Source organism: Quercus robur, chromosome 10 (genome assembly GCF_932294415.1).
Source record: "Quercus robur chromosome 10, dhQueRobu3.1, whole genome shotgun sequence".
In the NCBI taxonomy this organism is placed as follows: Eukaryota; Viridiplantae; Streptophyta; class Magnoliopsida; order Fagales; family Fagaceae; genus Quercus; species Quercus robur.
Genome location: NC_065543.1, coordinates 51,087,201 through 51,112,062, shown reverse-complemented (window position 1 = coordinate 51,112,062; position 24,862 = coordinate 51,087,201). Strand labels below are relative to the sequence as shown.

Sequence of the window (24,862 nt, the reverse complement as noted above, 5' to 3'; positions counted from 1 at the left end):
GATTTTTATTTGGTAATGTTCAAATAGGATTTACGAGTCAGGACTCGTATCTAAAGCTTCATGCATGGAGTTAGGAACTCCCCATGAAACCCGATCCTATTTGCATTACCAAGCAAAAATTCAGATTTGAGAATGAGGGAGAGAGAGATTTAAAGAAGAGAGGGACTGATGAAATCTCATATACAAACCTATGCTGTGTATTCCTCCTCTGCTTGATGTTGCTCTCTCTGTCCGTGCCTCTCTTTTTTCTTCTCTCTATGTCTTTGCTCTGTGTGTGTACTTGCTCTCTTTTTTGTGTATATGCCTTTTTTTTTCTTGTGCGTGCCTCTCAACTGTTCCCTTATTTTCCAAAGAAATTGTTCCCTTATTTTTCTCTCAACTGATCAGTTCCTGAAGCAGTTTTCGTCCTGTTTTCCACCATAACTCCTAATTTCATGTTCAGCCGTGACCCACATTTCAGCTTTTTTTTTTTTTTTTTTTTTGATTGCTTTTTAAACTCCCCCTTTTTAGCTTGTGACATCCCCACTTTTCAACTTTTCAAGCCCACTTTTTTTTTTTTTTTGGGTAAAATTTCAAGCCTACTTTCATCAAACCGTGTTCCTTACTTTCTGGTGGAGCCACTTCCCTATTCACTTTTCAGCCTTTTTTTTTTTTTTACTTGATTTGTGTCTATCTTTTGCTTTTGTACTAGGCAGCAGGCTATTAACGTGGCTCATATTATTATTATACTTTTTTTTTTTTTTTTGGGGTAGTATTGGCTAGATGCCGACCATACATGACCATACTTTTTGAACCTATGCTATTGTTTAATCCTAGCTGCTGTGTAGATGCATTACTTTTTATAAAGTAATTTTTTAGTTTCAACAGCTACCTTGGTTGATCAGTAGCCTCTATTTGACTTTCTTACTTGTCACATGACTCAAACATCTTTTTTTTGTTTTTGATGGGATGACTTAAACATCTATATTTACCGGGTTTCTTTATTAACCACTCCTTTAACCAGTACTTCCTACCTGCCATCTTACTTTCTTTCTAGTTTTGCATCTCTCTTATCTTTGGTCAAGTTTCTCAAATCATGCATACGGATGGGCATTGCCTTCATTTCAGTATATCATTTTCACTCCACTTGGACACACTTTCCTTTTAAACTCAGGTTGTCATCAATCTTCTACTACCTAGGAGGATTGTTAGAGATATAGTTAAGATTCAAGTGTACTGCATCCTAGTCAAATTGTACTAAGAATCATAATCCTTACTATATACATAGTTGAAATTATATTACTATAACCTTAGGCTTACTCCAAGGTTAGTCTACTATATATGCACTCTTTATTGAGTTCATTGCAACATATAGAAATCAATTGTAAAATAATGGTTATTTGGGCCTTTTGAGATTGATGTTGGCCGCTCAGATCAAACCATATTAATTCTTTATGCTCTCTCTCTCTCTCTCTCTCTCTCTTTTTTATTTTTTTATTTTTTATATATATATATATTCTTATTAATATTTTATTTTATTTTGTATACTTCATCTCTTGATGGTGTAGTTTTGTGTTATTTGCAGAAAAAGGTGAGAATTAGGGTTTGTGTCAAATAATTTACCATGACTAGAGTTTGGCTTATGGTGTTAGTAGTTTTTTGCCATGAGATTTTCTCAAATGGGGTGGTTACAAATATCTCTACAAGGCCTAGTGTTGTCGACATTGGGGCTATTCTCGCTTACAAGTCTACTATTGGAAAGGTTGCAAAAGTAGCAATAGAAGCTGCAATTGAAGATGTGAATTCTGATCCAACTGTTCTTGCTGGAACTAAGATCCAACTTACAATGCAAGACTCCAATTACGACGGATTTTTGGGCATTGTTGAGAGTAAGTTATTTGTTTATAACTCTTGTTTGTTTGTTCACTTGTCATATTCTCTTAAGGTAGGTTACCTCGAATCACCAATCGATTGTGAATTTTCTTTCTTTAACTTATCATAACAGCTTTGCAGTTCATGGAGAAAGACAAGGTGGCCATAATTGGCCCCTTAAATTCAGTAACAGCTCATGTAATTTCTCAAATTTCAAATGAGCTCCAAGTTCCTCTATTGTCATATTCAGCAACGGACCCAACGTTGTCTTCACTTCAGTTCCCATTCTTTGTTAGAACTTCCCAAAGTGATCTTTTTCAGATGGCTGCAGTAGCAGAAATTGTAGACTACTATGGATGGAAGGAGGTGATTGCACTCTATGTTGACGATGATTATGGCAGAAATGGGATTGTTGCATTAGGGGATAAGCTTGCTGAGAAACGATGTAAGATCTCATACAAAGCACCCATGCCCTTTGAAGCGACCCGGGATGACATCACTGATGTGTTGATTAAGGTTATGATAGATTACTACTTAACAAAACTTTAAACTATTAGAAATGGATGGATATAATCATTTAACTATTTGGCTAATCCACACCCTTAATAAATAGGATTCAACATATGATTTTTAACCTTTTAAATGAGAGATAGAGTAGAGACAGAATTTAAAATTAGGAATACCAGCTTTGATATTATATATGATAAATTACTTATTATCCTAAATGTTTAAATTATTAAGATTTGAATTTAAATCTTTTTTTTTTTGGGGTTATTGTAACAGGTTTCTCTAACAGAGTCTCGGATAATTATTGTTCACACTTACGATGGTCAGGGTTCGATGGTGCTTAATTTAGCAAAGTATTTTGGAATGATGGAATCTGGGTTTGTGTGGATAGCTACTAATTGGCTCTCTACCATATTGGATACTTATTCTCCCCTAGCTTCAGATGTAATGGATGATTTTCAAGGAGTTATTACATTGCGTATGTATGCACCAAATTCAAAACTCAAAAGAAAATTTGTTTCCAAATGGAACAACTTGACCAAGGGAAAAAGTGCTAATGCCTCTTTTGGGCTAAATACTTATGGTCTATATGCCTATGACACAGTTTGGCTGCTTGCTCATGCAATTGATGCATTTTTCAATCAGGGAGGAGTTATCTCATTCTCAAATGATTCGAGGTTAACTGAGTTGCATGGAGGGAGTTTGAGACTTGATTCTTTAAACATCTTTAATGGAGGGAATTTGTTGCTTAAGAGCATTTTACAGGTCAATATGAGTGGTGTAACAGGACCAATTGAGTTTACTCCCGATAAGGACTTCATTAATCCTGCATTTGAAATCATCAATGTCATTGGCACAGGGTTTATAAGGGTTGGTTATTGGACTAACTATTCTGGCTTATCAGTTTTATCTCCAGAAGTGCTTTACACAAAGCCTCCTAATCGTTCCAGTGCAAATCAAAGACTAAATAGTGTAATTTGGCCAGGACAAACTACACAACTTCCTCGAGGGTGGGCTTTTCCAAAAAATGGAAGGAAATTGAGAATTGGAGTCCCAACAAGAGTTAGTTTTCGTGAATTTGTGTCACAAGTAGAAGGCACTGACATTTTCAAAGGATACTGCATTGATGTATTTACTACTGCATTGAGTTTATTGCCATACGCTGTCCCATATAAATTAGTTCCATTTGGGGATGGTCGTAATAACTCAAGTCGCACTGAGCTTGTGCGTTTGATCACGACGGGTGTAAGTACTACAAAAAAAAATTTGCTTCAGAACTTTGTGAAGTTTTCATTGATTTTCCAAGGCCAAAATATTCTTTTTGTTCCAAAAATATAGTTTAGGTTCTTTCCTCATCCTTAAGGCTTAAAAAACTCTATTTCTATCCCTTCAAACTTAGAATTTCAACAGTTCATCATTCTGTCCACTTTGAGTAAGTTTGATGGAAACAAAATAAATACAACATGGATGAGGAAACATAGAAATAGATGAATGGGTGACATTTTAAATTTTTAGAAATGAAAATAGAACATATACTATTTTTCAAGGACGAAAGAATATTTTGGCCATTTTTATGATTCTCTAATTTTCTTCTTCCATATAGGCCTTTGATGCAGCAATAGGTGACATCTCAATCACTACTGATCGAACAAGAATGGTGGATTTTACACAACCATATGTTGAGTCAGGGCTAGTAGTAGTGGCCTCAGTTAAGGAGTTGAATTCCAATGCTTGGGCATTTTTTAGGCCATTCACTCCAATGATGTGGCTTGTCACAACTATCTCTTTCCTCGTTGTGGGAGCAGTTGTTTGGTTTTTGGAGCGTAGAAATAATGAAGAATTCCAGGGTACCCCAAAAAAACAATTTTCCACTGTTCTATGGTAAGGAATTAAACATATCATGGCCCCGAGCTAAATGCTTAAATACCTTTTGTCGCTTTTTGCGTAGCGAAAAATAATCAAGATAAGTTTCATCCTACTAGTTTTACTTTTTATTAGTGTAAACAATTCAACATTAAATTGATTCAAAGTTTCTTTTTATGTAATTTTGTTGTTGACGTAAGATTGTAACAATGGAGGTCCGACTTTGGTGTGATGGTAAGTGCCTTCGATTGAAAGAGGCAAGCTCAAGTCCACAAATCAACTTCTCCTATAATTTTTTATTTGTTTAAAAAATTGGTAGTAAAACTGCTTATCAATCACCTCTCCTAGGCCTCAAAATAATAGGACTTTTGTGCACTGGGTACAATCTTTTTTATTTGATTGTACAATGTAGATTACTAATTCTTTCTGATTTAGGGAAAGTAGAAAACTCCTTGCTATCTTTTGCTATAGAGATCAAACTATTCATAATGTGAAATAGTCTTTTGTGTTGGGAATTTCTTTCTTTCTTACGATATGCCTATTTAATGAATCAATCATTTTTAGATTGCATCTTCTTAGTCTAATCCTCCTATCACCTACATTTCTTTGATTCTGCAGGTTTAGCTTTTCAACAATGTTTTATGCCCAGAGTAAGTGAATTGGCTCTAATTTACTTGTATTTTTTAATGGTCATAGGTATAGCAATGGTAGTTTGTCTTTCACTTATCAAGTAACCTCTTTCTTGTTTTTTGTAGTGGTAAAAACAGAAAGAAACCCTAGTCGTATTGTGCTACTTATATGGTTATTTGTTGTTCTTATAATAAACGCAAGCTACACTGCAAGTTTGGCCTCAATACTTACACTGCAACAACTTTCTTCTCCCATTAAAGGCATTAAAACTCTGATTAACAGCAACGATCCCATTGGCTACCAGCAAGGTTCATATGCCCGAAGCTATTTAGTTGAGGAACTTGGTATTCATGAGTCCAGACTTGTTCCTCTTAACTCTGCTGAAGATTATGCCAAAGCCTTAAAAGACGGTCCACAAAGGGGTGGTGTTGTTGCTGTTGTTGATGACCGTGCATATGTAGAACTCTTCCTCTCAACTCGTTGTGAATTCAGTATTGAAGGTCAAGAGTTCATCAAAGCTGGTTGGGGATTTGTAAGTATCTCTTTTATCAATGACACTGCACTTCCTGGTATTGCACTACTACTTGCTTTTGGAATTCATGTTAGCTAGGCTCGTCTCTTGTGAAAAATGTTTAGTTCCAATTATGTTTGGAGCCTTAAGCTTCAATTATTAATAGGAAAATGACATATGTCCTATCATACACAATGCACATGACTCATTTAGTTGGTTGGGTTAAGTGGGTTATGTCCCTAGCATATGACAAACAAGTCATCTTCTTATTGGTAATATTTTTAGAGCCAAACTTTTTCTTTCATATTGTGCAACTATAATTTATTATTTGTAATCTAAATAGTCTAAAGTGACTCCAAACATGTTTGCAGCTATATTGTTCTAACATACTATATGGCAATTGAAGAGATTATTCATTTGTAGTTTTAGTCACATAACTTTTTTAATGAGATATATAACTTGTTTAAATAATACACATGGATAGTCTTATAATTTGTCACATATTTGATTGAAAAAAAACCTCCAAACATGTTTGGAGCCAAACTTTCTCCATCTATATAAAACCAAAATCTTTTACTTTTAGTTTATGTAAAGTTGTGATTTACAACTATTTTGTGTTGACTTTAATTCCATGCTAAATTTGATTGTAATTTTGTTCAATCTTATGTACCCTGTATTTTATGTGGGATTTCATTGTATGGGTTGTGTGTGAAAGAGAGGGTGAAGACTTAAGACAAATTTAAGATCAAAGGAGTTTTCGCGGGTAGCTCGCGAGAAGTCTTCCCGTGAAGTGAAGCCATGTGCTGAAATACGAAGAGTCATGACAAATGGTGACAGCTGGTTTTTGCAAGTATTTTGCAAGTAAGGCCTTCCTGCGAGATACTCGGGAAACATTTTGTTTTGCTATTTTGTCATATCTGATACACCATGTTTTTATTCACACTATATATACCCATATTATCCACATATTGAGAGGAGTGCTTTTAGAGAGAAAACTCTAACCATAACCCTTGAAAGTTAGAGATTTTCATACCCACAATCCTCTACACAATCCATTGTGGTTTTCCTCAACTCCTATCTTTTTATATCCAAATCCTTGAGAGGTTGATAGTCCAAACACTTACCACACCCATGCTGAGTGTAAAGTGAGGTTTTGGTGTTGCTAGGAAGTATTGAAAGAAGCCATTTTTTTGGTGGATGCAATCAGGTTGAATTGCATGATCTGGAGAGCTAGAGAAGACAAGACTTCATCAAGTCAGTTGGTAGCAGAAGCTTGGAGGGTTCAAGTATATGGGGTAGACTAGGCTTGAAGGGTCTTTTGTTATTCGTGTACTCCAAATCATTCTTTAGTGAATCGATTTACCGCTTGGAGGACGGTGGAGAAGTTTTTCACCGAGTTCTTCGGTTTCCTCTTCGATAACACATCAGGATGTTATCTTATGTTTGCATTCTTCTTCCCTACTGTTTTAGCTTTTATTTTATTGCTGATATTTGATGAATATGGCTTAGAGTTATATCATTTGTTCGCTCACATTTACTCTATTCCGTACTTAGTTTAAGTTAGAGTAAAATCAACCGAATTGTAATTTTAATTTGGGGGTCTAAATAGCTCTTGTGTTTTCACACAATTTCAAGCTTTCAGTTTACTTCTATAAGAAAATTACTGATACATAAACTTTCGAAAACTCACAATTTTCACATAATTACTCTCTCTCTCTCTCTCTCTCTCTCTCTCTCTCTCTCTCTCTCTCTCTCTATATATATATATATATATATATATAATCAACTTTAAATTCTATAAAAATTCTCTATAAAATTTCCTAAATTTACATATTCCATTAGAACCTTACCACTTTCATATTTCCTTTAAATGGTAAAGGTTCATATATAAGTAGAATCATAATGTGTATTAATAACTAACATAATGATCAAATTCTGTCTTCTTGAAAAATGGTCTCTTATTGTTAGTGTTGTTGTTCTTTGAGTACCATTCTTCTACTATCAACATCATCTTTAATCATGTCATCCTTGAGCCACCATTCCTCCGCTAATGTCAACAATTATCTCCAACGTTCCACTTCATGTCAAGGCCAATTTATTCTACAATTGATTTTGTCTTGCTTGCTTTACTACACATTAAGTTTCTTTCCAAACTTATGGTGTTCTCAAGCTTTTCCCTTAATTTGCAGAGGTATGTTAGAGATGTTAGTCCATGTTGGATGTACTCGTACTATTGTACTACATATCCTAACTTATGCCATATTCTATGGTTAGTCTATAATTAGCTTCTATAGCTAGTCTAATGTTAATCTATTTATATAAACTCTTAATGTGCTTGTTGTAACACCCTATTCAATATAGTACGTATGTAGAGGTTCGTGTAGATGTAGATTGTTTGGCCAAATCAAGTTAATTTTATTTTCACTTTCTATCTTTATCTCTTATCAATCTCACTCATAATCACAACATAAATTCTAACAAAAACAAACAAAGAATATTGAAGTATCTTATCAATTCATTATTTTCATGGAAGAAAGAGAAATTTGGGGAGTATTAACTTTAAAATGTCCTAATTAAATGATTTTGACAATCTTCAAAATTTGACCAACATGCTTGCTTACTTGAAATCCTAACATGTTGAGTCAGCATTGTTAGGTTCTAAGACTTTAGGAACTAAATGTATTAGAAATTTATTATGTATTATGTTGGCAAACCATGATCAAATCATAGAGTCTAGGTTTAGGCTTGCTCAAAGAGTGTTTATTTGTAAAGTTGGAATCAAGTGATTGTAGGATTTATTGGTCTAAATCTGCAAGGCTCGATCGATTGAAAATTAGATTCAATCGATCGAACCTTGTGCAAATTAATTTTTCTGGAAGAATTTCCAACTCAGCCCAAGCCCGTTTAACATGTAGGGTTTTATGTTTTACTCCAAGTATAAAAGAAAAACCTTAGCTACGTTTTAGAAGTCTTTGATGTGCTGTGTGTTGAATCTCTTGTGAGATCTAGAGGTGTTTACCTTCATACACACTTAAGGTTATCAAGATCAAGATTCATGTTGAGAACTTGGTGATCGCTTCAGTTGTTGCATAAAGAACTTAAAAGAAGATTTGAAACCTTTGAGTGGAGTCTCAAAGTCACAAGTAGGAGTACTTGTGGTTGTAGTGGATCAAGGAAAGAAGTAGTCAGTGGACTCAGAACTGTCACGTGGTTATGGTAATAAGTTTTCTATTCGGGGTAGCAATAGGATGTTAGTAGTCTAAGTTTTATTGTACAAACATCAATTTTTTCATAGTAGATCTGTTTTACCTTGAGGATAGCTAGGTCAAATCCTCCCCAGGTTTTTTTACCAGTTTGGTTTTCCTGAGTTATCATATCGTGTGTTCTTTATATTTCCGCATTATTTACATGATATGATTTGCGTGTTAACCTAGATCTGAATAATTTATCTAAGTAATCACTTGGCTAAATAACTAGGTTAAACAACTTGTGTTTTAAGGGGTCTAAAAACGTACATGTGGTATTAGAGCAGGTTAGCTCTTGTACTTAGATCCTTTGATCTAAGAGTTGATCCTTGACCCCTGTTGTCATGGAACACGGTCACTCTCTTGTGATCCCACCTCACTTTGATGGGAACAACTATGCTTATTGGAAAGTAAGGATGAAAGCATTCCTGAAGTCTATTGATGAGAGAGTTTGGAACTTCGTTGAATACAGATGGAAGAAACCGACTACTCCTGTAAGTGAATGGTCAACTTCTTAGAAAGAAGCAGCCATGTTTAATAGCAAAGTCATGAATTCTATTTTTAATGCTGTTTCTATGGAGGAATTCAAGAGAATCTCAAATGTTGAGGTTGCTTATACTGCATGGAATATTCTCCAAACTGTGCATGAAGGCACAAAGGCAGTTAAAATTAACAAACTGCAGCAGTTAACTTCTAGAGTTGAAATTATTAGAATGTTTGATGATGAATGCTTTGATGAATTTTATGCTAAACTGAATGATATTGTTAACTCTGCTTATAATTTGGATGAAATTTATGATCTACCTAAGACTGTTAGGAAAATACTTAGATCCTTGACTGAGGACTTTAGACCCAAAGTGACTGTCATTACTGAAAGCAAGGATGTGAACTCCATCCCTATTGATGAGCTTGTAGGATCTCTTTAGTCCTATGAGCTAGACCTATCTAAGACAAACAAATCCAAATCAATGGCTCTTAAGTCAGTTGATGATGTTGATAGTAATGGATTTGATGATGAACTCTCTTCTACAAAGATTGCATATCTTGCCAAGAACTTTAGAAACTTTCTTAGGAACAATAATAGAAGGGTAAGAGGTAAAAACAATGCCAAACCTAGGAATTTTAAGAGGAATGAACCCACTAAAGTAAACAATACTGATAAATCTAAAGAGAAAGTAGGTCAAACCTCTAATAATTCTTTGGGTCAACAATGTTTTGGTTGTCAAGGGTATGGTCATGTGAAATCAGAATATCCTACATTCTTGAGATCAAAGGGTAAAGTTATGGTTGTAACCCTTAGTGATGATGAAGTTTCTGATTATGAGTTTGGTAGTGATGAGGATGGAAACTTCATTACTTTCACAGTTACTGCTGTAGTTGATGAAAGTGTTGTGGTTGAAGAAAACCCTTCTGATGGAGAACTCTCTGAGAGTGTTGATTTGCAAGAAGCTTTTAATAAGCTTTGCAAGGTTGCTACAAAGGATGCAATGAACGTTGACTTAGGTTTAAAGAAAATTGCTTCCCTTGAGCTTGATAAGAAAAATTTGTTGTTGAAATTGTTTGATGCTAATGAATTGATTAATAAGGTGAAGATTGAAAACATGTTGTTGCTTGATAAGGTTAAGAACTTGGAACTAGAATTATCTGTTGCTAGAGAACAATCAAATAGATCTGCTAGTTTTAAACTTGATCACATGTTGAGTATTCAGAAGTCTGTCTTAGAAAAAATTGGTCTAGGTTTTACAGATAGCATCTCTGTGTTTGAAACTCATTCCACAAACTTTGTTACTTCTTTTGAGCCCCCCAAGAGTGAGATTGTCAAACCAGTAGAAGTCACACCACCTCCTAAGAAGATTAGGGTTGATCTTAAAGAGTCTAAGCCTAAGAATCCTACCTTCCCTAAGGATAAGTTACATGATAGACCTTTATAGATTTGTCATTTTTGTGGAAAGACTGGGCATATTCGCCCTAACTATTTCAAGTTGCAAGTTGCAAAGCGAGCAAATAAGCCAAAAGTACCTGTGCCTCAAGCACAAGATCTTATGGTAGTTATTGGTGAGTTGGTAAAAGCGTTAAACCTTTATACTAATCCTAGAGTTGCTCATCATTCTAATATGAATAATAACTCCAATGCAAGAGTTGCATCTAAAAAGTTTTGGATGCAAAAAGCTTAATCCAATTGAGTCTTTCTAGCATGGTTCTTATACTTCATCTCAATACTCTTTGTGACTATTCTTCTTTTGCTGTTTTGTTTTTTTTTGCTTTTAGGATTTACATTGCATAACATTCATGCATTTCATAATAGGCTGTTTTTGTTATTCTTTAAAAAAAAAAAAAAATGGAAGGAAGGAAGGAAAAATGTGTTTTGCATTATTTTTCTTGGACTTGTAATCAAGGATGGCCATATTATCTTTACATAACCTACTTGTGTACCTAGTTTAGCTTGGATGAGCTTATTTTATTGCACTTTGCTAGTTTTAGCTATGTAGTGCATGTTGTGTGGGAGTGGTTTATAGTTTTTGATCACTTGATCTTGATTTTGAAGGCACATGCTTTTGATTGTTTGGACTTGAACTTAATGAGAAATGCATAAATAACCATCTCATCACTATTAACTAGCCAATCATTAGTGCATATCATAAGATTGTGATTGATTACTATATAGTATAATTTGGGCATTTCAATTTTGTGATGTGTTTTGTCATGGATTGCTGAAATGGGAGTTTGTTAGGTTCTAAGACTTTAGGAACTAAATGTATTAGAACTTCATTATGTATTATGTTGGCAAACCATGATCAAAACATAAAGTCTAGGTTTAGGCTTGCTCAAAGAGTGTTTATTTGTAAAGTTGGAATCGAGTGATTGCATGATTTATTGGTCTAAATTTGCAAGGCTTGATCGATTGAAAATTATACTCAATCGATCGAACCTCGTGCAGATTATGTTTTAGAAGTCTTTGATGTGCTGTGTGTTGAATCTCTTGTGAGATTTAGAGGTGTTTACCTTCATACACACTTAGGGTTATCAGGATCAAGATTCATGTCAAGAATTTGGTGATCGCTTTAGTTGCTACATAAAGAACTTAAAGAAGATCTGAAACCTTTGAGTGGAGTCTCAAAGTCACAAGTGAGAGTACTTGTGGTTGCAGTGGATCAAGGAAAGAAGTAGTTTGTGGACTCAGAACTGTCACATGGTCGTGGTAGTAAGTTTTCTACTCGAGGTAGCAATAAGATGTTAGTGGTCTAAGTCTTATTGTACAAACTTTAATTTTTTCATAGTAGATCTGTTTTACCTTGAGGCTAGTTAGGTTAAATCCTCCCCAGGTTTTTTTACCGGTTTGGTTTTCTTGGGTTACCAAAACATGTGTTCTTTATATTTCCACATTATTTACATGATATGATTTGCTTGTGTTAACCTAGATCTGAATAATTTATCTAAGTAATCACATGGCTAAATAACTAGGTTAAACAAATTGTGTTTTAAGGGGTCTAAAAACGTACAAGCATTATTTGAGCATAATCTTTGTATATATCATTCTCTATGTTAACATTCCTAGCATCATGTGTTAACCAACCAAAAGGGTGTGTGTGTGTGTGTTAATGGTAGCTAGTAGCCGCTAGCTTATAATAACATGGTTATATTCTTCATTTATCATCAGGCCTTTCCACGGGACTCACCTTTAGCAATTGACATGTCAACTGCCATTTTAAAACTGTCAGAGAATGGTGACCTCCAGAGAATTCATGACAAATGGCTTATGAGAAGTGCTTGCACTGCACATGGCACAACTACTCAAGTGTACCAGCTTCAGCTTAAAAGCTTTCAGGGTCTCTTTGCCCTATGGGGGTTCACTTGCTTGCTTGCTCTCATTGTACATTTCATAACATTGGCGTGCAAGTTCCCAGGTGTAGTTGGGCCTCGTGGTCAAAGTTCAATATATGAACATCTTCAGAAATTTCTTATGTATGTTTGGGAAAATGAAAAGAAAGACAAAGACCCCTCTAAGAGAGGTGATGAAGGTGCATCAACCTACAAGTGTGTTTGCAATAGAGAGATCATATAATTTATTATCTTAAAATAAAAGTTTGGGTAGAGATGATGAAGCCTATATAGACTTTCACTAGACTTCAAATTCTCTTCCAATGTCTACTTTTACACTTTTGATTGGCTTTTCTTTAAAGTTTTCCTTGCTTGTATATGTATTTGCTTTTGTAACCTTATTTCACATGGGAATAAATACAAATTTTGGCTTGCACTATACAAATTTGGGTGAATGGTAGTTTCATTGCATGTTGAATTTTAAATACATAGTCTAAGAATAAGAAAATAAAAGCACCCTTAGCTCAAAGAAATTAATGTATTTTGGTCAATAAAACCTTTGTCCACAATGCCAAGAGTTAAATGACTACATGTTGCATGAAAAACACACAAGGGCTTAGCCACATCAGTAAGCAAACACTTCATACTAACTGGATGTGTTTTGAAAAATGTTAGTGTTCTTTTTGCATAAGAGTTTAATAGACATGTTCTTAGCGGTTTAGCTTGGTGCTTGTTAACTGATTTGGGCTGTACTTGTACAATAAAGAGCTTGGGCTTGCAAGAATGTTGATGGGCTGTATAGATTTGTTGCCTAACCAGCCCAATTGGCTTGCTAGGCTCAATTCATGTAGAAAGAAAGCGTGAGCGGTGAACCTGTTCAATGTAGCAAAATTTGGTGAAAAGCCTTACTCGCGAGCTACTCGCGAAACAGTCGCGAGTTACTCGCGAAATAGTCGCGAAACTCTTTGTACAAAGTTGAAAAACATGAGATTTGGACCATTTAACTCCCAGTTGAGCTTACAAATGAAATGGGTTAGGAAAACACCTAGAAAACATGTTTCTTCACACAAAAACAACTTGAAAAACTTTGAAAAATATAGGTGATACAAATCACTTCCAAAAGCAAACAAAAATAACAAAAAAATCTTTTTGGTTTGATTCACATATGGTTGAGCACACACATATCACATTTGAACATGTACAACCACACAAATGAAATAGGCATTCATTGAACATTAAACTTGTGTGTTGTGTGTGTCGATCAAGTGTGGAATAGTCCTTAGACTAGAGTGAAGCTTCAATGATCAATTCAATCAAGTCATACACAACCAAGGTTGTCAAAATCGGGATCCTACGTAGGATCGTGGGAGGTAGGTAGGATCGTGGATCGTAGGATCGAATCGTGGATCGTAAGATCCTACCTATTTTCAAATTTTAAGCAAAAATCCTATTGATAGTGACTTTGTATGTTATATAATCACTTAAAATATGAATCCATCCATTAAAAAAAAAAATTGCATCATAAAATGTAATTTGCACGCACTACATTGTTCTTATGTTATTCTAACGAAACAAAATATATTTAACTTTTGACATAATGTATCTAAAAAGTTCAGTACATGTTTAATTAGCAACTAAGTACCAAAATATTATCTACACATATGGAAAATGTTTTCCAAATTCTAAGTTCCAAATCCAAAATAAGTTAGGCTAGTTAGCATATAAAAACTAGCTAACTACAAATTTACAATACGTAATTCAAAAAGAGAATTCTCAATTTAAGGTAAACTAGCTAATTACAAATATGAAATCCAAAAGAGAATTCTCATTCTAAAGTTCTTCTAATCTAGTCACTATCATTGTCATATCTCATTTCATCATCTATATCCTTCCTAGTATCAACATCCATGGCGTAATCATCGTAATCATCTAAATACTTAAGAAAGCTTGAAAGCAGCGATGGCTCACCATTGAGAGGGCTGAGAGGTGCTGGGTTTTTGACAGGAGACTGTGGAGGCGTGGACAGAGCTACTGCGTGCTGGAGCTTAGTGTTTCTAAAATATTTAGGTTTTGTTTTTGAAAACTTAACTTAAGTAGTATAGGTTTTTTTGAGATTTTATTTTGAGAGAGGGGTAAATTTGGGACTTCAATTCATTGGGCTTATGGGTTTTGGACCTTTAGGTGGATCGGGGATTATTTTACTGGACTTACCCAAATGACCCAAATGAATCTCACTTAAAAAAAAAAAAAAAAAAAAAAAAAAAAAGCCAAAAAAGCCAAATGGTAGGATCGGTAGGATCGGTAGGATCCCATACGATCCTACGATCCTATACGATCCTACACGATCCTACAAACGATCCTAACATTTTTGCGATCCTGCTACGATTTTAATCTTTTTGGTGAGGTGGGATCGTAAAATCGTGCGATTTTACGATCCGGATCGCGATTTTGACAACCTTGTACACAACTGATACCAAATCAAGTAGTTTATCTCAATTATAGAAATGAGCATATATGACCTCCCACAAGAATGATTAGAAAATTTAGAAGCTTTTCATTTGGCTTTTGCATAATTCATGACATTTGATCCTTTTTGGATAATACATTTCCTTTTGAGATCAGTGCTTGAAATTTTTGATATTTCAACATTGTGATTTAGCCTTTGGCTTTTTGAGCACCATACATTTCAATTTAAAAGGCCGCTTTCCCTTTTTCCTAGTCAAATACTAGTATGTGCGACAGACTTTTGCAGCTCATAATCTCTTTTTCATTTTGAGATTTACATTTGGTGAGCTCTATTTGCAAAAACATAAAAATAAAAGTGGGAAGATATATAGGCACAAGTCTATGCAAGTATCAAGACAAACAAGACTATTGATCAAACATTCATGACAAGCTTGAAGATCTATTTACAACAATCACACATAAATTTCAAGATTTCTCCCACAAAGATATATGTGCATACATAACAAGCTAAGCTCGTAAATGCATTACGCCATTAGTACGAAAGTACTAGGCCAAACTCACATGTGAAAAGTGCTCAAACATATATGATCAAATTTTTTGAATTTTTCACTTTTTATGTGGTTTTGGATTTTTTACACACACAAAACAAAGACATAAAAGTAAGATCAAAACAAAAACAAAACAATGCATATAAAGAGATGCAAGATGCACAAATGCATGACAATGAAGCATCTAATGCATGAAGGGTCCTACAAAGATCGAAAGAATTAGATCAAGGACCAAAGGAGCAAAAGCTCAACTATAGGAACCCTTCTTCATCCAAACAGAACAATTGTTTGGAATGAGTGTCTCATGAGAAGTGAGACGAGGGTTGGAAGAATGAGAACTGGAGATGCACATAGACAAGGAGTTAAGAGCATTAAACACTTTCTTTAACAACATGCTATTATCACTCAAATTCGGTTTATCCTTTTTAGCACAACTTCCAAGAAGCTCAAGTTTCTCTTTTCTTTTAATTCTTTTAAGAGCTTAAAACTTAGAGCAATGAGGTCTTAGATGACCAAAGACACCACAATGGTGACAAACAATGTGTTTAGGTCCACTAGACTTTTTGGGAAGGGATCTAACAACATGGTTTTGTTCTCTCTTCAACTTGGAGCATTGAGGTCTTATATGACCAATCACACCGCAATGGTGGCAAGTTGGAATAAACTTAGATCCATCCAAAGCCTTAGGTTGAGACTTAAACAGAGGCTTTGACTTAACAGCCTTACTCTCCACCTTTTGATTTCTTTTATGTGGAGGAATGTACACCGATTTGTTCTTTGAGGTAGAACACACAATAGGCACAAAATTGGGTACCACAACATGATTGCAATAGATATTATCATCATTTTTATCAATAGGTTCAGCAATCAAACACTTGGCATGCATCTTAAGAGATTCATTTTCACATTTAAGATCATCAACTAGTTTGTTAGACAAAACAAGTTTAGCATCTAAGTCCATATTCAGACATTCAAACTCATTTAGCTTTTCAAGAGAATTTTCAATAAGCTTCTTATATTTTTCAACCAATTTATTGGATTCATTGAGCTTAGCAATCAAATCATCATTTTCACAAAATAACTTGCTCAAATTCTTTTGAAACTTTTTAGCATCTTTCTTCAAGAGTTTGATGTTAGGAATATCAACAACACCCATAGAATCATGTAACATGGCATCACAATCATGAGGATAAACACTTATAGAGGCATTTTCACAAACACATGGCATGTTACAATCAACAACATCCATAGAAGCATACAAAGCACTATCCATGGTAAATAAACACAAGGGGTCAAGGATCACACTTAGGTAATGAAACCAAATCAAGTGTACCCGCTCTGATACCAATTGAAAGCTCAAAAATGTGTTAAAAACACGAGCTTGTTTAGACCTCCAATTCAAATTACGGCTTGATTGATTTTACACTAACTTAATACTAAGTGCGGAATAGTGTAAATGCAAGCAAACAAGCAATAGAGCTACTCTAATCTATATTTAAAGCAACACAATAGTAAAATGAAATGAACAAGAGTAGGGAAGAGAGATGCAAACACAGATAACACCGAGATTTGTTATCGAAGAGGAAACCGAAGAACTCGGCGAAAAACCTCTCTGTCGCCTTCCAAGCGGTAATCGATCCACTAGACAATTAGTTAGGATACATGGGTAAGCGAGAGACCCTCCAAGCCTAATCTACCCTCTGTACCTAAGCCCTCCAAGCTCCTACTCCAACAAGGCTTCTCAGAACCGTGTCTTGTCTAGCTCTCCGGATCCCGCAATAAACCCGATTGCATCTGCCAAGCCTCACCGGCTTCTTTTGGCAATTCCCCAAAGCTTCCCAAGCTCCAAAACACTCTCTACACTCTGAATAGGTGTGGGTTATGTTTGGGTACAAATCTCCTCTCAAAGTATGACAATGGGAGAGGGATGGAGAAGAGGCTACAATGATTTCTCACTAAGGATGAGTAGCTCTCTCTCAAAAAGATGGGTGTGTGTGTTGTAGAAATTCTATCTAAGGTTTTTCTCTCTGAATAGCCTAACTTACATTTGTGGGTAATGAGAGTATATATAGTATGGGTGAAGGGTAAGGAATTCACACATAAAAATCCTCCAGGCAAAATGTTTTGCGATTGTCTCTCCAGAAGGCCTTACCCGCGAGACACTCGCGAAAACGACAGCCTGGCATGACTCTTCAGCTTCCAGTCATGTGCTCCTCACATGCTCTTTCGTGGCTTAGCTTTTCGCAAGCTTAGCTTTTCGCAAGCTTCTCGCGAAATCCACTGATTCTTCATTTAAGCTTAAGTCTTCACCAACTTAATACTAAACCCAATACAATAAAATCCCACAAAATACAAGGAAAAGAATTAGAGCAATTACAACACTTTTTGTCATGGAATATAGCCAATATAAAATAGGCGTAAATGCACTTTTAGTCCCTACATTTTGGCTTTTTTCCATTTTAGTCCCTACATTTTATTTTTTCCACTTTTAGTCCCTAAAACCAATTTACGCTTTCCGTTTTGGTCCTTTCCGTTAGCTTACTGCCGGAATTTGCTTAGGTGGCAGACGGACTATTAAAATAATAATAAAAAATTTTATTTTACTATTAAAAATGCCACGTCAGCTTATAAATTAAAAAAAAATTATTTATTAATTTTAACTAAAATAAATTAAAAACAGATCATTTAAAAAAGAAATTAAATTAATTAAATTAAAAAAAAAATTCTTTACATTATGTTCTTCCAGTCATCATGAAAAACATGTTCATGTTCTTCCTCAAATAATATGTTTGGTTGCCGAGGAAATTAAAAAAGAAATCAAGAACATGCCAACACGGAACACATAAAATCAAAGGGCACATATTTACAAAATACAAAGACCTTCAAAGATTCAAAACACAAAGAACACAAACCCAAACCCAACCCTCAATCTCTAACAAACCCAGAACATCACATGAAAAATCAAACCCTCCATACAAACATCAAACCCATATATTTCAAACCCAAATTCGAGAAACCTGTAAACAAACCCAGAAATTTTAAACCCATCGATCTAATAGAGACCCACTGATCTGTGAGAGATTGGAGGTAAATACACTTTAAACCCAAATCCAAACCACCGCCGACCTCAGCCCCTCCACTGTCACCGATCAGTCCATCAAGCCATTGCAACCCACACCAACATCAAACCCATCCAACGATCCACCCCCACCGACCACCAGACCAACCACCACTTCACAACCATTGATCCGAGAGAGAGATTTAGAGATTTTTACAAATCCACAATCTGAGAGAGAGACTTTAGAGCTTTAGAAAGATGAAAGAGAGAGGGAGATTTTGGTCTAAGAAAGAGATCTTTAGAGATTTTCATTTGGGTAAGCAAACCCAGATCTACGATCTCTCTCTCTTCACCCAACCTCCAACCCAATCGCGCTCCTCCTCACTCGAATTCGACCACAGATACTTCCCCACCGCGAATCCAGCGTAGAACGGAATGTAAAACGCCGTAGCCGATTCCGGCTCCATAACCCGGCATTTGTGCTTCAAGAGCCGGTTGTGGAAAACGATTTCCGAAATGAATTGGTTCGTCCAGTACCACGCGAAGGCCGGAGAGGAGGACGGCGTCGTTTTGAGATGGGAGAGGGTGGGATTGGGAGAGGTAGAGCCGATGGAGGTGGTGGATTGGGATGTGAGTGTGGTGGTGGAGAGAGAGTTTGAGGGAATGGAGAGTGGTGGTGTTTGGGTCTAGGGTTAGGGATAGGCTTTTGTGGTTTGGGATTGTGATGAACACCATGGTTGGTTGTGGTGTTATTGTTTGAATTCTGAGATTTAATTAATTTAATTTCTTTTTTAAATGATTTGTTTTTAATTTTTTTTATTTAGTTAAAATTAATAAATAATTTTTTTTAATTTATAAGCTGACGTGGCATTTTTAATAGTAAAATAAAATTTTTTATTATTATTTTAATAGTCCGTCTGCCACCTAAGCAAATTCCGGCAGTGAGCTAACGGAAAGGACCAAAACGGAAAGCGTAAATTGGTTTTAGGGACTAAAAGTGGAAAAAATAAAATGTAGGGACTAAAATGGAAAAAAACCAAAATGTAGGGACTAAAAGTGCATTTACGCCTATAAAATATAGTTGTAAATCACAACTTTACAAGGGTCATAAATCATAACTCATAAGGCCCACTCCATAAAGTATGGAGGAACATATGTCGTAAGCCTGGTTTGTGAGGCAAAAGAAGACATGAGTCATAAACTCAATTTATGAAGTAGAAGATGATCCAGGTTACAAGGCCCATAATAACATGAAGTGAAGTCCATGAGTTATTAAGCCCGCATCATGATTATTAGGCAAACCTCAATATTAAAAAATAATAATAATAAAAATTTGGGGGTCCATCCTATCCACTCCTTTGTAATAAAGTCCCAAGACTCCCAACACCTTAAAAGTTTTCTCCCATATGATTTATAAAACATATTCAAGAGGAACCCATGAACAAGATATATCACTATATCCACCTTAAAAGTTTTCTCCCATATGATTTACAAAACATATTCAAAAGGAACCCATGAAACAAGATATATCACCATATCCACCATGATAAAGCTACTCTAATTCCTCAACTTACTCTAAAATAAACTTAATAACAATAAAAATTAGAAATCCAAAACCTCAAATTTTCATCATAAATAAACCTTAAATGTCCAACCATTTATAAAAACCATAAACACACTCATCAAATAAGTCCACCAAATTCAAACTCATAAACATAATCACATGAATATCACTTCAAAAACTTAGATTAGAAGAACCTTAGAGGGGGTATATAGAACTATACATATTTACACTCCAAAGTCCAAACATCTTTCATTCTTATTTGTTTAAATGGTAGGTTTATCTTTAAATTTTGGGGAAAATTACACTTTATCCCCTTAAACTATATTTCATGTTACACTTACCCCCTAAACTATGTGATTGCACACTTAATCCCTCTCAACTATTATCCCCTGCATACTTTGCATCCCATCGTTAGTTTTTTTTTTTTTTTTTTTTTTTTTTACTGAAAAGATAGAACATCTCATTGTTAGTTAGCTGTTAATTTAGATGGAATTTAGAGTCACGTGACTTGCACATGACAACTGCAATAATAAAAAATATCAAATTGCCTTGGCTCATAAACTAATTTGGTTCCTTCTCTGTTTTAGCTTCTTCTTCCTCATCGTCTTTGACTTCACTCCCACAGTCCAAGTCTCTCGCTTTCATCAACTACAAAGGCAAACTTCTCAATTCTCATCAATTCCTCAGTCCCTCCCAGTCTTTCGTTTCCAAATTGAAAAACACGAACCATTAGAATTCTATGTAAAGTGAATATTATTTCAGTATATTGGGTGATAACAATTTATGTGGTGTGGACGCATGGTGAATTGTTTTGGGTAGATTTATTAACTTCTGTTGACAAAGTTAGTTGTGGGCTGGAATGATGTGTTCAATTCGTCCCCACATGCTATTATGGTATAGAATATTGCTTGTATAGTTGTATGTACAATTGTTTTCTAATGAGTATTATATTGTGTTACGTGTGGCATTTTTTTGTTGTGTCTTTATGGGTCTTAGTTTTTTTTGGACTTGATTTGGGACTAAGGCATAAACTAATTTGGGATAGAGTAAGACAAATAAGGAGATAAACAAAATATTATACGTATACGTGAGGGAAGATTTTAGAGAGAACACAAGAGGGTCTTATGATGTTTGTATAAATTAAAATGGGGGCAATTCGGTATTTTTCATTATTGCAATTGTCATGTGCAAGTCACGTGAGTCTAAATTTTGTCTAAATTAACATCTAGCTAATGGTGGGGTGCAAAGTGTGCAGAGGATAATAGTTTAAGGGGGTTAAGAGCATCTCCATCCGGTTTTCATATCTCATCTTATTTTACCATCCCAAAAAGTTACTTTATCAATTATACTATACCATTTTACAATACCTCCACATCCCAAACTTTTATTTCTTATTCTACTCATTAAAATAATATATCTACACAATAAAATAATATTTCTACACAATAAAATAATATATCCTCCAATCACTGTGATTTATTCTTTCTTTCTCATTCTTTCTGTTCAACAACAACAAATTTTACAGAAAACACCATCAGCACATGCCCACCACCGCCCACCGCCGCTGCACTACACACACTTGACACCACCACCACCTCCAGCAACCCATAATCTACCATCAACACCAAAAAAAAAAAAAAAAAAAAAAAAAAAAAAAAAAAAAACCCAGGCCATCAAACACCAAACACCACAGCCCAAGAACATTATTTATTCTTCCTCTCTCTTTCTTCCTGTTCAAGAACCACAATCACCACCACCGCTGCACACCACCACCACCACTAGCAACCCATAATCTACCGTAAAAAAAAAAAAAAAAAAAAAAAAAAAAAAAAAAAAAAAAAAAAAAAACACAGAGAAAAGACCAGAACCACACCGCTGCACCTACTGCCCTCCGACCATCAACACCACCACCACCACCCTCTCTGCCCATCAACACCACACACAAAAAAAAAAAAAAAACACAGCAACCCATGGTCAAAAACTAGACCCACCACCGCCGAAGCTCGAAGGAAGCGGATTCGCCGCTGGGAAGCTTGAAGGAAGTTGATTTTGTTGACCCACGCAGAGAAGGAAAAATGAAAGAGAGAGAGAGTTACCGAAGAAGGAAAAAAGCGGAGACCCACCCACCACCGATCTAGAAACCCACCATCGATCTATAAAACCCAACGCCGATCTAGAGAGTTGTCGGAGAGAGTGAAGATATTGAGAAGAATCAGAAAGCAAGAAGAAGAGAGAGCAGAAAGAAAGAGAGAGAAGGAAGAGATAGAAAAGAAAGAGAAAAAATGAGAGAGGAAAGAGAAATTGCCGAGTTAAAATGAGAGAGGAGAGAGGAATGAGAGTATTAAAAAAATATTTTTTATGCAATTCAGCTACGGTACCATCTTACATTTGAGATGGTACTGTAGCTATATTTGAAAATAAATTTGGCCTTTTAGCATTTGGCCTTCCCATTGTTGAGCAGTTTTGGGGCTTAAATTCCAAATGCTCCTAACATTTGGCATATACATGCCCCACTGCTGATGCTTTAAGCATGCAATCACATAGTTTAGGGGGTTAAGTGTAACATGGGATATAATTTAGGGAGTAAAGTGTAATTTCTCATAATAACTATTGTAGGGGCAAGGGCCCAAGATCGTAAATTGGGCCTTGGGCTTTATCCGAGGATATAAATGGGTTCGAGGAGAAGCAAATAATTATTAGATATTCCCAGACCAAGTTCCATAAATAGAGAGCAAATGAAAGGTTGTCCAAGGAGTACATCCTCCTCGGACTTAATGAATATAGTTCAAAATATATAATCCAACAATTAAAGTGACCTTCCAGGAAGGTTCAATGACAGGAATGTGCTTCATGGACATATGAGAAGGAAGAAAACCTAAAAATATCTAAGGGAAGGCTAACACCACCGCATTAAATGCACTGCAGCTACTTTTCTAGCCACATTTATGTGGAGAAGACCTCTAAACAGTGCTACCTTGGCTACCGCAACTCACAGAGAGTTAGAGAAGGTGTCTGATGGGACAAGTACTCAAGTAGGGGTTCAGATGATCAACAAGTGGAGGGTGAAGATGATTCTGTTAGGTTCTAAAGACTTAGGTTTTTTATGTATTTAGAACTCTAATGTGTATTATTGGCAAACCATGATCAAAACAATGTGTTTAGTAGTGTTTAAACTTGCTCAAAGTTGTATCTTTTACGTAAAGTTGGAATCGAGCTGATGCAGAAGTTACTATGCATTTCAGCCTGGCTCGATCAATCGAAACTTAGGCTCAATCGATCGAATCTCGAGCAGAATGCGTTTTTCTGTAGATTTCTAACTCAGCCCTAGTTTGTTTAAAACGTTTAGGGTTTTCTAATTTGTCCTAAGTATAAAAGGCAAACCCTAACCACGTTTTAGTGTTGCTCATATTGCTGTTTGTGTAAATCTCTTGTAAGATCTAGAGGAGCTTTCCTTTACACAAACTTATGGTTTTCAAGGAGGAGATTTTATCTACACCTTGATGATCAACTCAGTTGCTGCCATTGAAGCTTAAAGAAATATAAGCGGGTGTGCTTGTATCTGGTGGTGAATCCAAGAAAGAAGGAGTTCGTGGATTCGGAGTTTGCACGTGGTCGTGTCAGTAAGTTCTACTGGTGGGTAGTAATAAGAAGTTGAGCGTGGGGGCTTGTAAGTCTTATTTTATGAACTTCGATTCTTTCAAGATAATGGATTCAAGTTTACCTTGAGGATAGCTAGGTTAAATCCTCCCCAGGTTTTTACCGGTTTGGTTTCTTGGGTGATCATATCTTTGTGTTATTTATCTTTCCGCTGCTTTGCATGATGTGATTGTTGTGATTGTGATAACCTAGATTTGTTAAATTGGACTAAGTAACAACTTGGCTAATTACATAGGTTAATCCAATCGTGTTTTTAAGAGGTCTAAAAACCATCAGATTGAAAAGAGGATATATAAGGTGAAAGACTTTTCATGGAAGGGGGATTGAAAAACAGGGAGAAAAAATAGTATAGCAATCTAAATCATTCTGATATCCAAGGGTGATCATTATATACAGATTTAACCTCCTCGGACTGAAGGTTTATTGATAACAGCATTCTTTGTCCGTGTTTGATCGTCATGCAATTCAAGACTAGCCGTTGTCCAAGTCATTAGGATCTAGTTCTTTGACCCATTATCTACAAATTCATTGTATTGGGTTTATTCGACCAAGGCTCCATACATTTTGGGCTTGGGCCACAAATTGTGACCCTACAACTATAATTATATAAATAATATTATTTGTTATGTTTATATTTATGTTTAGGTGTATTTCTATGTTTATCTATATTTTTAATATTATTTGGATAATAACTACTTCAACTAAAAATGGTTTCTTATATCAAATTTATATAAATAACCACATAAGTTATTTTTATATATATTTTTTATAAAAATTATATAAATGATTAATGTAATGCACGCCTGTAGAGCATAAGGTTCTGCCAAGTAGCATATTCCTTGAGACTTTTATTTAGGCTTCCAACTCAATAAAGTTTGAATTTATGTGAGCTTTTTAGTTCATTGAATGTGTTAGTGGATTACATGCATATATTAATTATCTATAGATGTGCACTAAATATATATGTATTTTTTAAAATTTTAAATAGGAAAGAAAAAATCTCATGTAGGAGACCATGCAATAATGCCATGTGGCACTTTGTTAAAGTATTTTTTTTCATTTAACTTTCCACCTTATATTCATTGCACTCTTCATCAAAATATATATTGGCTAAAGTCCTCTTTGTTTTATTTGAATTAGCTT

General features: G+C 35.3%; 1 protein-coding gene across 3 annotated transcripts in view; it reads left to right on the top strand.

Annotated features, from left to right (window-relative positions):
• Positions 1 to 1,016: 1,016 nt before the first annotated feature.
• Positions 1,017 to 24,862, top strand: part of LOC126702818 (glutamate receptor 3.6-like) — a 56,660-nt gene continuing 32,814 nt past the window's right edge. Inside the window, exons 1-8 of one of the 3 annotated variants that reach the window (XM_050401676.1) lie at positions 1,017 to 1,153; positions 1,565 to 1,868; positions 1,985 to 2,367; positions 2,635 to 3,603; positions 3,962 to 4,239; positions 4,840 to 4,871; positions 4,977 to 5,383; positions 12,266 to 12,881. In XM_050401676.1, coding sequence (XP_050257633.1) covers positions 1,604 to 1,868; positions 1,985 to 2,367; positions 2,635 to 3,603; positions 3,962 to 4,239; positions 4,840 to 4,871; positions 4,977 to 5,383; positions 12,266 to 12,670 — 2,739 coding nt within the window. In that variant the 5' untranslated portion in view covers positions 1,017 to 1,153; positions 1,565 to 1,603 and the 3' untranslated portion in view covers positions 12,671 to 12,881. The other 2 variants (XM_050401675.1, XM_050401677.1) reach the window with 2 other exon arrangements.